Genomic DNA, 14,792 nt, shown 5'->3' on the forward strand with positions numbered 1-14,792 from the left:
TCTGGAAAGCTTGGGCTCCGCCCAAACTCCGTACCTTTGCATGGCTGCTCGCCCAACGGAGGATCCTCACAGCCGACCGCCTACTTGCCCGGCATTGGCCCAATTCCTATTTTTGCCCGCTATGTTTGCGGAACCTCGAGACATCGGTGCATCTCATGAAGGAATGCCCGTGGGCGCGTCGGCTATAGGAAATGGTGGCGCACCGTTTCGCAGTCCCGGAACTAAATCCGGCTGCATGGACGCTGGATGTGCCATGGATCGACCGGATAAGCAGCATGAGCCGCGCGCCTTCCACTCGAAAACTGGCGAAGTCGGTTGCCCTCCTAGTATTTTGGTGGATTTGGAAGGAGCGTAACACGCGCATTTTTGGCGGCGGCACGGAGCGCTCGCCGCGGCAAGTCTTGCATCTCCTGCTATCGGAGGCAAGCGACTGGGCGCTGGCAGAAGGCCGGCATCTAACTTCGCGAGAGTAGCCCCTTTATTTCCTCTTTTTACTTTCTCTCAATTTCTTTTTCCGCAAGCTAATGCGTTAGCCTGCACCCTGTACTCGGCGTTTCTTCACCTCCCCTTCTAATCAATGAAATACGCAGCTCTCCTGCGTTTATTTTAAAAAATATTTCAAACCGGGGCTTCTCCTATTCAGCACACAATTTTGTCGTTTTGATTTCTATTTTAATTAGTGCGGTACGTGTTCAATAAATAGCACTAACTGTACATTTGACACATCAAACGTTAGTTGGTCTAGTGATTTTCTATGCGAGGCGAAGGGCAGCAGGTCATTGGTTCAAATCCCATCCTGTTCTTCATTACTTTTTCATTTTATTTGAGGATTTTCTGCATAAATTAATAGAATGTAAGGGTCCTTTCTGACAACAAACCGGCCTCAGCCACTCAGTGGCCCTGCCACGTTGGCGGACGTATGGATACGACTGGGTATAATGGGAAGCACCGTATATGAACGAGGCGACAAGTTAGATGACCAGAAATACGTATTTTACAAGTTTGTGCACCAAACTGACCGTCGCATGCAAGTTCTATGACTTCTGGTGTATTTACCTCATGAATTATCATAGCTCCTAACAGCGCCAAAGTGTGAACTTGAAAATTTAAACATTACAATGTGAGGTCCACCAGCTTCTGTTTCAAGATGCAAGGGGAAATTCAACATGGATTCTATATAGCAGCATTCATATACATGGATAAGAACACAAGTGTCTCGCAGGATCAGGTTAAAAAAATATAGGTGTATGCAGCAGCTAGTGTTACGGCCTACACAAAAGACATGAGTAGACAGGGGAAAATGATGTTGGTTACATAATGTTAGTTACCTAACTACTCCCTCCGTTCCTAAATATAATCTTTTTGGAGATTTCTACGGATGTATATAGACATATTTTAGACTGTAGATTCACTCATTTTGCTCCGTAAGTAATCTATATTTGAAATCACTAAAAAGACTTATATTTTGGAACCGAGGGAGTATGTTTGATTAGATAAGCAGCAACAGACGATACGGATATATATATAGTCCTCTGTTGACACTATATATACTGGCAATGACAGTGCAACACCCATCAGCTCATATATGATCTCATCATCCAGGCAGCTTCTCATGTTCAGTGGGAACAAAGTCTAAATTATATTCCAACCATCGTGGTAATGTAACCAACTTTCAGGATATAATTCATTCTTCTATCAGTAATGTTCTGATCTTCCAACGTTCAAAAACAAATATTCTGATATTCAAGTTAAAAAATTCTCTTACTCGGCAAACACTGAGTAAAAGAGAAATCAACATAAGAAAACTAAAAAAACTAATAGGCAACTACATTTGAAAATCACACCTTTCTAAACCACTGTCAAAAAAGTATGTGCCTAACCAATATATCCTGATATAATGCTATAGCATGCAGGTTCATTACAACATTATATTGATCATCATTCTTACTCCAGTATTCAACATCGATAACGAGTCTGCACTTACACCCTGACATATCCCTGCAAGCAATCAAACCTTAGCCCAATGCAATAGTGACATAGCTCCACGAGCAGATAAAGCACTTAATTAAACTGTAGGTGAGTAGAAGCAGAAATACAAATTTATAGTTTATAAAACATCTCTGACATTAAAATAAAAGCAGGTGCAGAAATAATTTAAATTTAAGTACAAAAATAAAGTAGAAGTAGAAGCAGAAGCAGAAATAAACTGCATGTGCAGTATAATCTAAGTAATTAAGTACTCCCTCCGTGCTTCAAAAGAAGGCGTATAACTTTTTTGGATAAACTTGGCCAAACTTTACATTGTTTGGCTTTGCGCACAACTTATATGCCTTCTTTTCAAGAATGGAGGGAGTGCAATTAAAATGCAAACATGAAATTGTCTCGTGGAAATTAACAAAGTGAGCTGCAGGTATATAACAAATAAATATTTTTCTGCCATAATCACATTATGGCAGATACATTATCAACATAGGCTGGACCAGCAACATTCCAACCTAAATTTTTAGCCAAGGTGAGAAACTAAACCAACCATGTTGAAGAAAAAGAAATCAAACTTGTAATCGATAAAATATCCATGACACATAATCATAGGGTAGATATAAAGTCTTTAGTTCTTACGACTCTAGGGAAATAATATGGCCAGTACCAAACAGCAACAAACTCATCAGCAGATAATATTCGCTTTTCCACATTAGATATAAGTAGAACCATGAGAGATTTTCTACTTGAGGTAGAACCAGAAAAGCAAGAATCAGCAAATGGTGGATTTACTCTAAATCATTTGAAGAGATCATCGAATGGCAACAAAATCATAACCACCACCTGCAGGCCTCGTCCAAACCAAACATGTGCGATAGACTGTATAATATATACTTTTTACTGTAATCAGGATTGCATACTCAACACACTCCAATCTCACATATTGGGCAACAAAGCAAACAAATATGTGACAGGCAAGTCGAGCCTTTGCCAGTGAGACGGAGGCATACCCCGATGAGATAAACATTACACAGAATAGCCACACACTATTGTTCCATGGCCTTATCTGTGTGGTGGTTCCAAACTTGAGTCCCTCTTTGCTGAACCATTTGTATCTAGTCTGCAAATCAGAGAATACAAAGACCACATTGAGCACTCAAGATAAAACTGTATTGGTACAGTCAATACCTAAGACTACGCAAAAATTTGCTTTATTCCTTGAAGTTTAACTCGCACAATAAGCTAGCTAACCGTACCTTTACTATAAATAATCTGATTTAAAACATAAATGACAGGAGTCCAAAGGTCAAAGGCTCCAAGCAGTACAGCAAACAGAGAGAACGTTAGATTAACAAAAACCCATTTCTCGCCGCAATGAAAGCATAAACCTGCATACCGAGGACAACAACCGGAACTGCGTGTGCGAGAATTATAGAAACATAGGAAGCCTTTTGCTAGTACAGGAAGCACATCAAGCAAATGACACACAAATGCATAATCAACCAAGAAGCCTGTCTGCTAGTACCATGGTGAACTGAAAGGGGACATCAAAAGGTAATTCAAAGTACTTTTGTTATCAATGACTTGAGGCATAAGAGACACATACACACAATCAAGAGATAGGTGTTGAAGATTACCACAAGTTCAACTGTTTATGGACCCTGCCCATCTTAGTAGTTGGTTTACTGACCACCAGTATATGAGGTATGTTTATTATTTATGGAACCTGTCCATTTGAGTCTCAATTATCAAAGTGGCCAGCATGCCTTAGCTTAAGCCTCAATATCCCAATTCTGAACATTCTGGTAATATCTATGACACACTATAATTATATTACGCACTCACCAACTGATTATTTCCTAATAGGCCACCTAATTACCCTTTAATATATTATGAGCAATAACAACATAAGTCATCAAGATCTTTGTGATACTTTCTACTTCAGCTTGCAAGTGGCATTAAATGAGTGCGCAAAAAAAAATATGAAAATAAAAAGGCTTAAGGTACTTCTAACAGAACTCGCCTTTAAATTTCTCAAGATTATTTTGGTATGCAACTTCAGCCTTGGATCAACTAATCTAGCATGGTAGCTTTTTCTTCTTAATGCAAGCACAAATCTGTAAGAACTGCTAGTTAAGCACAAGTCCAATTAATCTAACAAACCAAGCCACAAATGGGAGCAAACATCACCTTGCGAAAGAATGGCACAAGGCAGCTCCGCATCTCGTGCCATCTCCAACCCCGAATGCGGCCGCCAGCCCCGCAGCTACCACAACCAATGAACCAATAAAGAGCACAACACATGGTTTATGTGGTGTGTGAATTGCATCTGCACAAAAGGCATCATTTCATGAGAAATAGTTGTAATTATGAAACAAACTAATGGTAAAGAACTGGCACTGATGGGTTTAGCAAGCGGTTAATTTAATTATATTTGGTAAGCAGCGGCTGGCAATTACCAAATGTGATGTGCGTTGATCTTCTTAAAAAATGCCTCTCATATACATCAAATATAATTATAGTAGGAAGATGGGAATAGGAAAGCCTATAGGTACCATACTAAATAGATGGTCCAGTGGAACGACTGTAACCAGCCTGGTATAAATTGGGAAACAGCGATCTGGCACATGAAACTAAGCCATTGAAATACAGTTGTTGGCGTGCACGTACACTTCTCGTGCACACATCTAGATCGAGAAGAAGGTACCTTAAGTACAGCCACGACCAATCAACAACATGAGAAAGAAAAAACTGCAAAGCATGCAAGAAGCAGGAAGCAGAAGGAACACAAAGGAAAAACTAATCCATCAGGGCACAAGCATTTCATCGAATAGTAGGGCAGCAAGAAAAGGGGGCTAATTTTCTCACCTCAACGCTGAAGGCAACCCAGAGCGAGAAACATCACAACACCTGCAGAGGACGAGGACAGAAATCTAAGGAGCAAGACGAAAGAAGGATTTAGCGAAGCAAAGGAAGAAAGAGGATGGAAGAAGAAGGGAGCAGGAAGCAACCCGATGCCGTAGACAAAACAAAACCACCGGTGACCGAGATTAGCAACGAACTGGCGCGCTTGTCGGCGTCGCTGCTCGGGCTCTCGATTCTTCGCCGCCCGCGCCGCCGCCCTTCATGGTGCCCCTCCATGGGTCGAACGAACACGATGCACGTAAGGCCACGGCCTTGGACTCCACCAACGCCATGAACCACACCGCACGCCGCTGGCTGCACGAACCAAAATCGAATCAAATCAATGCCGATCGAGATGTTCCCAACCAACACAAAACTGTGTCTTCTTCCTTGGAAATCGCATCAAGCAGGGGAGCGGACTAACCTCGCCAAGCGAGACGACAAGGCAGGAGGCTGATTGGGCGAAGTCGGCGCCGAGAAAGATGGCGTCGACGGGCCCCCTCTCCCTCTCCGCCACGGACGAGGACGACGCCGAGACCGCGTCTGTCCGGCCGGAAAGCACCACACGACCGCGGACGGACGTCTCCCCGCTGGCGGCGTACAGCAATGGTGAAGCGGAGCGCATTGACGGAGAAGCGGCGAGCGGCTGAATGGAAACGCTGGGAAAGGGAGGAGGCAGGCGGTGGTGGAGGTCTGGAGGATAGGACCAAGGATCTCTCTCGATACAGTACCAAGCCATCTGGCTCGCAGGGACACACCAACGGGTGGGAGAACCCAACTCACTGGCAAGTGGGGCACACAGCATGCGGACCCAACGGCAGGTACATAGGTAATCAAGAGCTAGTCAAGAAAAATGAAAAAGATGGGCCCCGCGGCAGCACGGTCCCCGGTACAGAGAACGTGGGGTGAGACGGACTGGCTCCACATCCCTGGCAGAACGCCTGCGACGCTGTAACTCCATGAGCAACCGAAAGAGGTAATAGCACACCAGGTACCCTAACTTGCACCTAATGTGATAATCTAGTCCCAAACTTGTAAAGGGGAAAAAGGGGATCTGGCGATTGCCAGGGCGATACGCCGGCGCTGAAGGATGGCTACGACGCCGGCCAAGGTGGCCCGTGGGGCTGACCATGGGCGGTGGTCGGAAGGCGGTGGCCTCTCCCCCCAGGAGTGGCGCACCATCAAGCGGCGCGGGGGCGAGCTCCTCCGTCGCGCGAAGGACCCGGAGGCCTGTCTGAGGCAACTGAGGGAGCGGGCGGCGGAGTTCTTGGGAGGTGGATCCAAGTCCTTTAAGGATGCTGAGAAAGAGATTAAGGAGAGTCCATCGGTGGAAGAGCCGCTGATTCCGTTGGCTCCCAATGCTCTCCCACCAAATCTGGAGATTAATGGAGTAAAACGGAAAGGAATTCTTACGGGTGAGTCAGTTCGAAAGTTCAATGGGAGGTTTCTCACCGATGATTATGCCTGCATTACATCCGATTTGGGAATTATTCGTGTGGATTATGAGGCGGAATTTGGGGGGCGGGGGGAGTTTTTGAGTGGCCAGACTAGAAGCCATGTTCTTCGTCTCTGTTCGACTTCGCCTCTTTCGTCTGTCTGGGTGTTTTCCCCTCTAACAAAAATCTAGAATTCCATGTCGAGCCATGATGAGCCCATCCAGGACACCCCTGGTTTGACTGTTCGAGAAGAAGGGGCAAGTGGGGAAACTGCGCCGATCATGCGTCCGACGCCAGCAACCACTGTGGCGTCCGATGGTGCAGGAGTGCTGGAGAGTCAGGAGGCAGGTGCATCTATGGGCATGGACCTTGTCAATCAGGGGGGCTGGAGTGTGCCCCCGTCCCTGGGGAAGGATGCCTCGGGCTCCAGGACGCCCTGCAAGCGCGGAGGTGGAGCTCGTCCTGTGTTGACCACCCCGGAAGCCACAATCGGCTTCATCGCTCCAGGGGCTACTCCGCCTCTGTAGCGAGCCGGTAAGGCAGTTGCTTTCGTGTCCCCGGATGAGGAAGATGCCCCAGTCATCATCGACTTCGCGGCAGCCCGGCGCTCCACTGCGGGGAGGCTGCTCGTCGGACGACTCCTCTTGCCGTACCCTGCTGACCCCGACGCCATCGTCCGTGATCTCAGGGGACCATGGCGGATCCGTGGCGAGGTGACGGTCCAGCGGGTAGTAAGCTGTAACGTCCTCGATGCGGCTATATCTCCCACGTGTCGAAGCACGACTTAGAGGCATAACCGCATTGAAAGCAATGTCGCAAGTGAGGTAATCTTCACACAAGCCATGTAATACATAAGGGAAAAAGATACATAGTTGGCTTACAATCGCCACTTCACACAATTACAGGAATAAAGCATTACATCAACCAGATACAATCAAGTCCGACTATGGAACCAAAATAAAAGAAGAACCCCAAATGCGACAAAGGTCCCCGATCGACCCCAACTGGGCTCCACTACTGATCAACTAGAACGAAACGACATAAAGGACAAGATCTTCATCGAGCTCCTCCTTGAGCTTGGCTGCGTCACCTGCATGATATCATCGGCACCTGCAAACTGGTTTTGGAAGTATCTGTGAGTCACGGGGACTCAGCAGTCTCACACCCTCGCGATCAAGACTGTTTAAGCTTATAGGTAGGGTAAAAGGTATGAGGTGGAGCTGCAGCAAGCGACTAGCATATATGGTGGCTAAACATACGCAGATGAGAGCGAGAAGAGAAGGCAAAGCACGATCGTGAAATTATGATCAAGAAGTGATCCTAGAACAACCTACGTCAAACATTACTCCAACACCGTGTTCACTTCCCGGACTCCGTCGGAAAGAGACCATCACGGTAACACACGCGGTTGATGTATTTTAACTAAGGTCAACTTCAGGTTTTCTACAACCGGACATTAACAAATTCCCATCTGCCCATAACCGCGGGCACGGCTTTCGAAAGTTCAAATCCCTGCAGGGGTGTCCCAACTTAGCCCATGACAAGCTCTCACGGTCAACGAAGGAATAGACCTTCTCCCGAGACATTCCGATCAAACTCGGTATCCCGGTTCTACAAGACACTTCGACAAGTTAAAACTAATCCAGCAACACCGCCCGAATGTGCCGACAAATCCCGATAGGAGCTGCACATATCTCGTTCTCAGGGCACACTCAGATTGTCTTAACTTCCGGTAGGCCAGCCCAGAGTTGCCCCTGGTGGCCACCGGCGGCTGACAGTTTGGACCAACACTCAGAGGAGCACTGGCCCGGGGGGGTTAAAATAATGATGACCCTTGAGTCTGCAGAACCCAAGGGAAAGAAAAGGCTAGGTGGCAAATGGTAAAACCAAGGTTGGGCATTGTTGGAGGAGTTTTATTCAAGGCGAACTGTCAAGGGGTTCCCATTATTACCCAACCGCGTAAGGAACGCAAAATCCGGGAACATAACACCGATATGACGGAAACTAGGGCGGCAAGAGTGGAACAAAACACCAGGCATAAGGCCGAGCCTTCCACCCTTTACCAAGTATATAGATGCATTAATTAAATAAGATATATTGTGATATCCCAACAAGTAAACATGTTCCAACAAGGAACAACATCTCCATGTTCCAACAAGGAACAAACTTCAATCTTCACCTGCAACTAACAACGCTATAAGAGGGGCTGAGCAAAGCGGTAACATAGCCAAACAACGGTTTGCTAGGACAAGGTGGGTTAGAGACTTGGTTGAACAATATGGGAGGCATGATAAGCAAGTGGTAGGCATCGTAGCATAGGCATAGCAAAAGAGCGAGCATTTAGCAAAGCAAAGATAGAAGTGATTTCGAGGGTATGATCATCTTGCCTGAAATCCCGCAAGGAAGAAGAACGAGTCCATGAAGAAGACAAACGGGCGTAGTCGAACGGGTCCTCACAAACGCGACGTTACCGGAACCAACTCGAGGAAGCAAACACCGGAAAGAAGCACACAACATAGTAAACAACCAACACATAAGCATGGCATAATGCACAACCAAGTATGATGCATGTCCGGTTTAAATATGCATGGCATGGCAAAGGGCACAAACAAAACTACAAGTTAAGTGGAGCTCAATATGCAACGAGTTGCATATTGACGGAACACCACAACAAGTTATTTAGTTCGATCTTGTTTATGTACCCATCAATATTAAATTTTGTTAGCATGGCAAGAGGGTGAAGCAAATGAAAACTACCTATCTAATCAAGTTTAAATGAGGCCGGAAGCAACAAGCAACAAGTCCGGAAAAAACCTCATGTGCCTATTTTACGGTTTGGCACTGTTCTGCCCTAAACATAATTTTAGAGTTATTAAACATGCAAAGTAAGGCCACCGTGTTAAACTAGGCATTTTTCCACCCCATTTACATATAAAGTTTATTAAATTCCGAGTTACGGTTATTTAGTTATGAAATAAATCATTTTAGCAAGTTATTAAGCAAATTTAAACAAACAGCATTTTAAACATTTTAAACATAGATGAAAGTGGCAAATTATTAATCTACACAAAATTCTAAGCAAGTTTCATATATAACTTATTTTAATTCGATGCACGGTTTGTGAGATATTAAATGCATGAACATGAGGGTGCAATCTGTAAATATGCAGTCCTGCGGATAATAGCTAAATTCGCACAGACTGGAAAAAAAACACTACTGGGCTGAAATCTGGGACAGGCCCAACAATGCACAGGGCTGGAGGGGGGCTTCTCACATTGGGCTTGGCCCGGTTGGTGCTGGGCTGGACGAGGCAGACGGCTGGGCTTTGAGGGGCCTTGCTGGAGGAGAGCCTGGCAGAGGCGAAGCTGGGCCGGTCGACGCGCGCTACTGGTCGCGGGCTGAGGTGGAGCTGGGCACGGTCAGCGAGTGCTGGGTCAACGCGAGCGCTCGAGTCAGAGCGGCTCGATGCAGAAGAGTTGCCGCTCCTCTCCCTCGCTCGAACAGAAGGAGGCAGCGCAGGGGACTTGCGGAGGGGCCGGCAGGCGCGGGAAGCTGCAGGTCGGCGAGGTGGCGAGCGGATCCCGGCGGTAGGCGAGGATCTCCGGCGAGGCAGGGCTTGGCGCGGGGTCGAAGAGGGGGATCCGGCGCGGATGGAGCTCAGGGGCGGCGTTGGGGACGAGATCGAGGCCGGCCATGGCGTCGGGCGCCATGCTCCTCGTTCCCTGCAGGCAGACGACGACGGGAGAGCGAGGTACATGAGAGAGAAGAAATCCAGAGAGGGAGGAGAAGGAGATAAAGAGGAGGAGCAGAGGTCCTGGAGGCCGGCGATGGGGATGCTCCTGCTAGAGGCAGCGAGGCGATGGAGCTCGTGCTCCTGGACGACGGGAGGCTCGGGGCATGAGCAGGGGCTGTCCTTGGACGCGAATCACTCGATCCATCGAGATGCTCGGGCGGCTGCGCGGAAAATCAGGGATCTGGTCGGAGGCTGCGGTTGGTGGGGATGGATCCCGAGGGGAAGAATGAGAGCGGTGGCGGCGCGGATGGGACTGGGTTAGACTAGGGTTAGACTGAGTTGGTTAGGGGGGTGGTCTAATATATGGCAAGTGGAATTTTGGTAGGGGCATATCCGTCCCTCCGATCGTAATCGGACGGTCGGGAAAAATAGGCTAGGGAGCCCAAATGAGAAAACGGAGACGTTTTGTAGATGTTTGGGGATGATCCGGACACAACGGTGGTGACAATCCGGGTCGGGTTCGGGACAACTTTCGGACGCGCGCGAGGGGGGCTGTGGTCTGACGAGAGAGATTAGGTTGGGCCTGGCGGTAGGTAGTGCAGAAGGCAAAAGTCTGAGAAGAGAGAAGAGGAGAGGCCCGGCGACTGTTTACGGAGACCGAAAACGTCCGACGTTAGACCGACTATATTGTCGCTATAGTTAAACGTTGGGGCGTCAAACGACCTCCGAATGTGATGAAACTTGACAGGCGGTCTATCTACACTATAATAAGACCACACGCCAACTTTCATCCCATTCCGAGAACATTTTCCGGCCACTTATAAAATAATATTTCGGAGGTGCCGCGGGCGCGTGCAAGTGTGTCTGAACTCAGAACGGACAACGGAAGGAATGGGGAGAACCCAGACGGATGCAAGTTTTGAAAACATGATGATGCAATGCACATGATGACATGATAAGATGCAACACGCAAGCAAATGACATGGTAACAACAGCGAATAACTGGAGGACACCTGGCACATCGGTCTCGGGGCGCCACATAAGCGGAGACGGCAGGTTCATCCTACACTTTGTGCAGGAGGGTGATAGGCTCCATGTGCTTAGGGCTGGGTCGTGGCACTGCCACAATGACGGAGTCATCTTCGCGCCTTTCGACGGTACAGGCAATGCAAGTGATGTCCGTCTCGACTCCATCCGAGTGTGGGGGCAGATTCAGGGGCTCCCGTACGAACTCAAGTCGGAGGAGATGGGCAGGGAGTTGGGAAAGAAGCTGGGTACCGTCATCGCCGTCGCCCATAAGAACAAGCTGATCGTTGATAAGCACCTCCGCGTGCATGTTGACATGCCGGTACATCGTCCCATCAAGTCATACATCACTGCCACCCCAACTGGAACTTCCAATGTTCTGAAGTACTTCGTAAAATATGAAAAACTCCTAAATTTTTGTTTTTGTTGTGGACTGCTGGATCATACCACAGAGAAGTTTTGTAGCATTCCTAAGGAGCAGCGTACAGCGGTCTTCTCCTCCAACATCAAGGCCCTCCCAATCTGGAAAGAGAGAAGCCTCAATAGTTCAGCGCAGTCTTTGGGTCCGGTGCGCTGTTCTTTGGAGTTTGAAGGAATGTTGGCACCGGGGGAGTTGGAGAAAGAAGAAGAGACTGAGAAGCTCCAAGCCAAGGTCCCGGATGTGGTCATCAATGTGGTGACTGCGGCCGTCAAGCAGCTTATGGTTTCTCCAGTGGGAGAGACCTCTAACATTGCGGCTGGCCGGGAGACGTCGGGCATGAACTCTGCTCCTGTTGAACAGTACGTTGCGGGGGCAATCGTCCCTTCTGCTAGGAATCCCGCGGGGAGGGGACAGGATGCGGACAACTCGCCTGGCCCGGAGGGTCGTGGGCGTACTGAAGCTGCTGGCGTGCTTGTGGGGATGGCTGATGCTGTCATTCCCACGGCATGAGAGGCCACTCATGTGGGTAGAGCTAATCTGGTGAGGGCGGCTGATATTGTCACTCCCGTGGCTATAGCAGCCTCGGGAAGTGCCACTGCTGTTGGCCTTTCAGCAGCCCAGCACGTCGGCTCACTCATCTCTGGTGCTAGGCCTGGCCAGGTGGGCCAGGCTCGCCTTCTGCTTGGGGCTGCTGGAGCTCCAGCAAGCTACAAGTACATCTCCGTCAAGCCGTCACGCCACTACGAATCTTCATCGAGCCGTTGGAAGAGGATGCACAGAGAAGAAAGGGAAGTGTTTGAAGCAGTGAGAAGCATTGGAGTAACGAATTTTTTCTTAAATGCTCATGCTAATCAAACCATTAGTGGAGAAATGCCCAGTCCCAAAGGAGCATCTGCTATGCAGGAACGCGAACGCGATTCAGGGAGAAAGAGAAGGGTTGGGGAAGGGTTGGTGCCTACATGAAGCGATTTGGTTTTCTCTTTTGAAAACAATAGTGCTGAAAGTATGGGGTACACTAATGATGAGATTAGTATCTCCTGCAAGCGTGTGTGTATGGAACGGGTTGAAACTGTAATAGGTGTACATGGTTTGGTCAAGCATGTTACAGAAGAGGTGGAGGATGGGGAAGAGGAGTACATAGAGAAAAGACGTGAATCTGTTGGGGAGGAGAAAGGCGCTAGGGAAGGACAAAGCAGGATTATTTCTGCTGAGGGCACCTTGGTGGATCCAGGATCGGCGGGCTCCGCGCTGGAGCCTGTCCGGGAACAATGAAAATCGTCGGTTGGAACTGCCGTGGGATGAACTCTCAGGCGGCAGTCCGGTTGCTCTTGGATCTCCAAGAGCAGGTTAGGCCAGATATCTTGTTTTTGGCTGAGGCACATCTCGATAAGAATAAAGCGGAGAGTCTCCGCTGTAAATTAGGTTTTCAATTTTTATTAGTTCATGAAAGTAGTGATGGTCGTTCCAGGGGTCTTGTAATGTTCTGGAATGATGATAATAAAGTTGAGTTTGAATATGTGTTGCCCAACTGTATAGATGTGGTTTTTGTGTCTAGTGATAATGTGAAGTGGAGGTTAACTGGTTTCTATGGTGAGCCAGCTTGGGAGGACCGCCACTTGTCTTGGTCTTGTTTAAGAGACCTTCACCGGCAGCATCAAATGCCCTGGATAGTACTAGGTGATTTCAATGAGATTAAGCTAAATTCAGAAAAAGAGGGAGGAAACCCCCGCCCAGTGCCTATGCTTAAGGCATTTAGAGACTGTTTAGATGACTGCGAGCTTCAGGATATGAACTATATTGGGGATAAATACACCTGGAGACGCGCTGATGTTCGTGAACGACTGGATCGTGCTGTGTGTAATAGTCAATGGACTTTAGATTATCCCAATGCTGCAGTCATCCATGAGAAGCACTACAGGTCTGACCATAGGCCTATTTTGGTTGACACGGAATATTATAAGACAGGCCAGATTAGACGTCGTTCCGGGGGAAAAAAATTTGAAGCTAGGTGGTTATCTGAAGATACTGTAAACGAAGTGGTTGCTACTGCCTGGGCGAAGGCAAACCTGAGAGGCTTGGGTCCAAGCTTGGCTTCAAGAACCAAAGCGGTACACAATGATCTCCATAGTTGGGATAAATCTGTTCTGAAGGGTCCGAAAAATCGTATCAAGAAGTTGAGTAAAGAACTAGAAAAAATAAGATATGGTGCCTTATCGCCAGCTTCTTGGGCGAGACAAAAGGAATTACAACTGCTTATTGACAACTTATTGGAACAGGAGGAGATCCATTGGCTTCAAAGAGGGCGTGCTAATTGGCTGATGCATGGTGACCGGAACACTTCCTTCTTTCATAATGCTGCCACTGCATGTAAAAAAAAATCTGATTAAAAGGCTCTTGGATGATACTGGGGTCTGTGTTGGAAATATGCCCTAGAGGCAATAATAAATTAGTTATTATTATATTTCCTTGTTCATGATAATCGTTTATTATCCATGCTATAAATGTATTGATAGGAAACTCAGATACATGTGTGGATACATAGACAACACCATGTCCCTAGTAAGCCTCTAGTTGACTAGCTCGTTGATCAATAGATGGTTACGGTTTCCTAACCATGGACATTGGATGTCGTTGATAACGGGATCACATCATTAGGAGAATGATGTGATGGACAAGACCCAATCGTAAGCCTAGCACAAAGATCGTGTAGTTCGTATGCTAAAGCTTTTCTAATGTCAAGTATCATTTCCTTAGACCATGAGATTGTGCAACTCCCGGATACCGTAGGAATGCTTTGGGTGTATCAAACGTCACAACGTAACTGGGTGGCTATAAAGGTGCATTACAGGTATCTCCGAAAGTATCTGTTGGGTTGGCACGAATCGAGACTGGGATTTGTCACTCCGTGTAAGCGGAGAGGTATCTCTGGGCCCACTCGGTAGGACATCATCATATGCGCGATGTGACCAAGGAGTTGATCACGGGATGATGTGTTACGGAACGAGTAAAGAGACTTTCCGGTAACGAGATTGAACTAGGTATTGGATACCGACGATCGAATCTCGGGCAAGTACAATACCGCTAGACAAAGGGAATTGAATACGGGATTGATTAAGTCCTTGACATCGTGGTTCATCCGATGAGATCATCGTGGAACATGTGGGAGCCAACATGGGTATCCAGATCCCGCTGTTGGTTATTGACCGGAGAACGTCTCGGTCATGTCTGCATGTCTCCCGAACCCGTAGGGTCTACACACTTAAGGTTCGATGACGCTAGGGTTATAAAGGAA

The 14,792-nt window shown here is 47.5% G+C and overlaps 1 protein-coding gene across 3 annotated transcripts; it reads right to left on the reverse strand.

Annotated features, from left to right (window-relative positions):
* Positions 1 to 1,613: 1,613 nt before the first annotated feature.
* On the reverse strand, positions 1,614 to 5,593 carry LOC125537536 (uncharacterized). Of its 3 annotated transcripts, XM_087544014.1 has the most exons (7): positions 5,309 to 5,593; positions 4,992 to 5,199; positions 4,849 to 4,890; positions 4,171 to 4,309; positions 4,004 to 4,097; positions 2,991 to 3,100; positions 1,614 to 1,998 (listed from the first exon to the last, which is right to left on the reverse strand). In XM_087544014.1, exons 1-3 carry the CDS (start codon positions 5,507 to 5,509, stop codon positions 4,850 to 4,852), a joined length of 450 nt encoding a protein of 149 aa, XP_087400140.1. In that variant the 5' UTR covers positions 5,510 to 5,593; the 3' UTR covers positions 1,614 to 1,998; positions 2,991 to 3,100; positions 4,004 to 4,097; positions 4,171 to 4,309; position 4,849. The 3 variants fall into 3 exon arrangements, 2 of the variants coding, with proteins under 2 accessions (XP_087400140.1, XP_087400139.1); XR_007295979.2 differs by lacking the exon at positions 4,004 to 4,097 and having other exon boundaries at positions 4,849 to 4,913; XM_087544013.1 differs by lacking the exon at positions 4,004 to 4,097.
* Between the last annotated feature and the right edge of the window lie 9,199 nt (positions 5,594 to 14,792).

Source organism: Triticum urartu, chromosome 2A, assembly GCF_056163025.1.
Source record: "Triticum urartu cultivar PI428250 chromosome 2A, HENAU_Tu73, whole genome shotgun sequence".
Lineage (NCBI taxonomy): Eukaryota > Viridiplantae > Streptophyta > Magnoliopsida > Poales > Poaceae > Triticum > Triticum urartu.

Coding starts and splice junctions, on each gene's coding strand:
- LOC125537536 (XM_087544013.1), bottom strand. CDS start 5,509: ATGCGCTCCGCTTCACCATTGCTGTACGCCGCCAGCGGGGAGACGTCC. Junction 5,200..5,308: donor TTGTCGTCTCGCTTGGCGAG/GTTAGTCCGCTC, acceptor TGGTTCGTGCAG/CCAGCGGCGTGCGGTGTGGT. Junction 4,891..4,991: donor TGTTTTGTCTACGGCATCGG/GTTGCTTCCTGC, acceptor CGTCCTCTGCAG/GTGTTGTGATGTTTCTCGCT.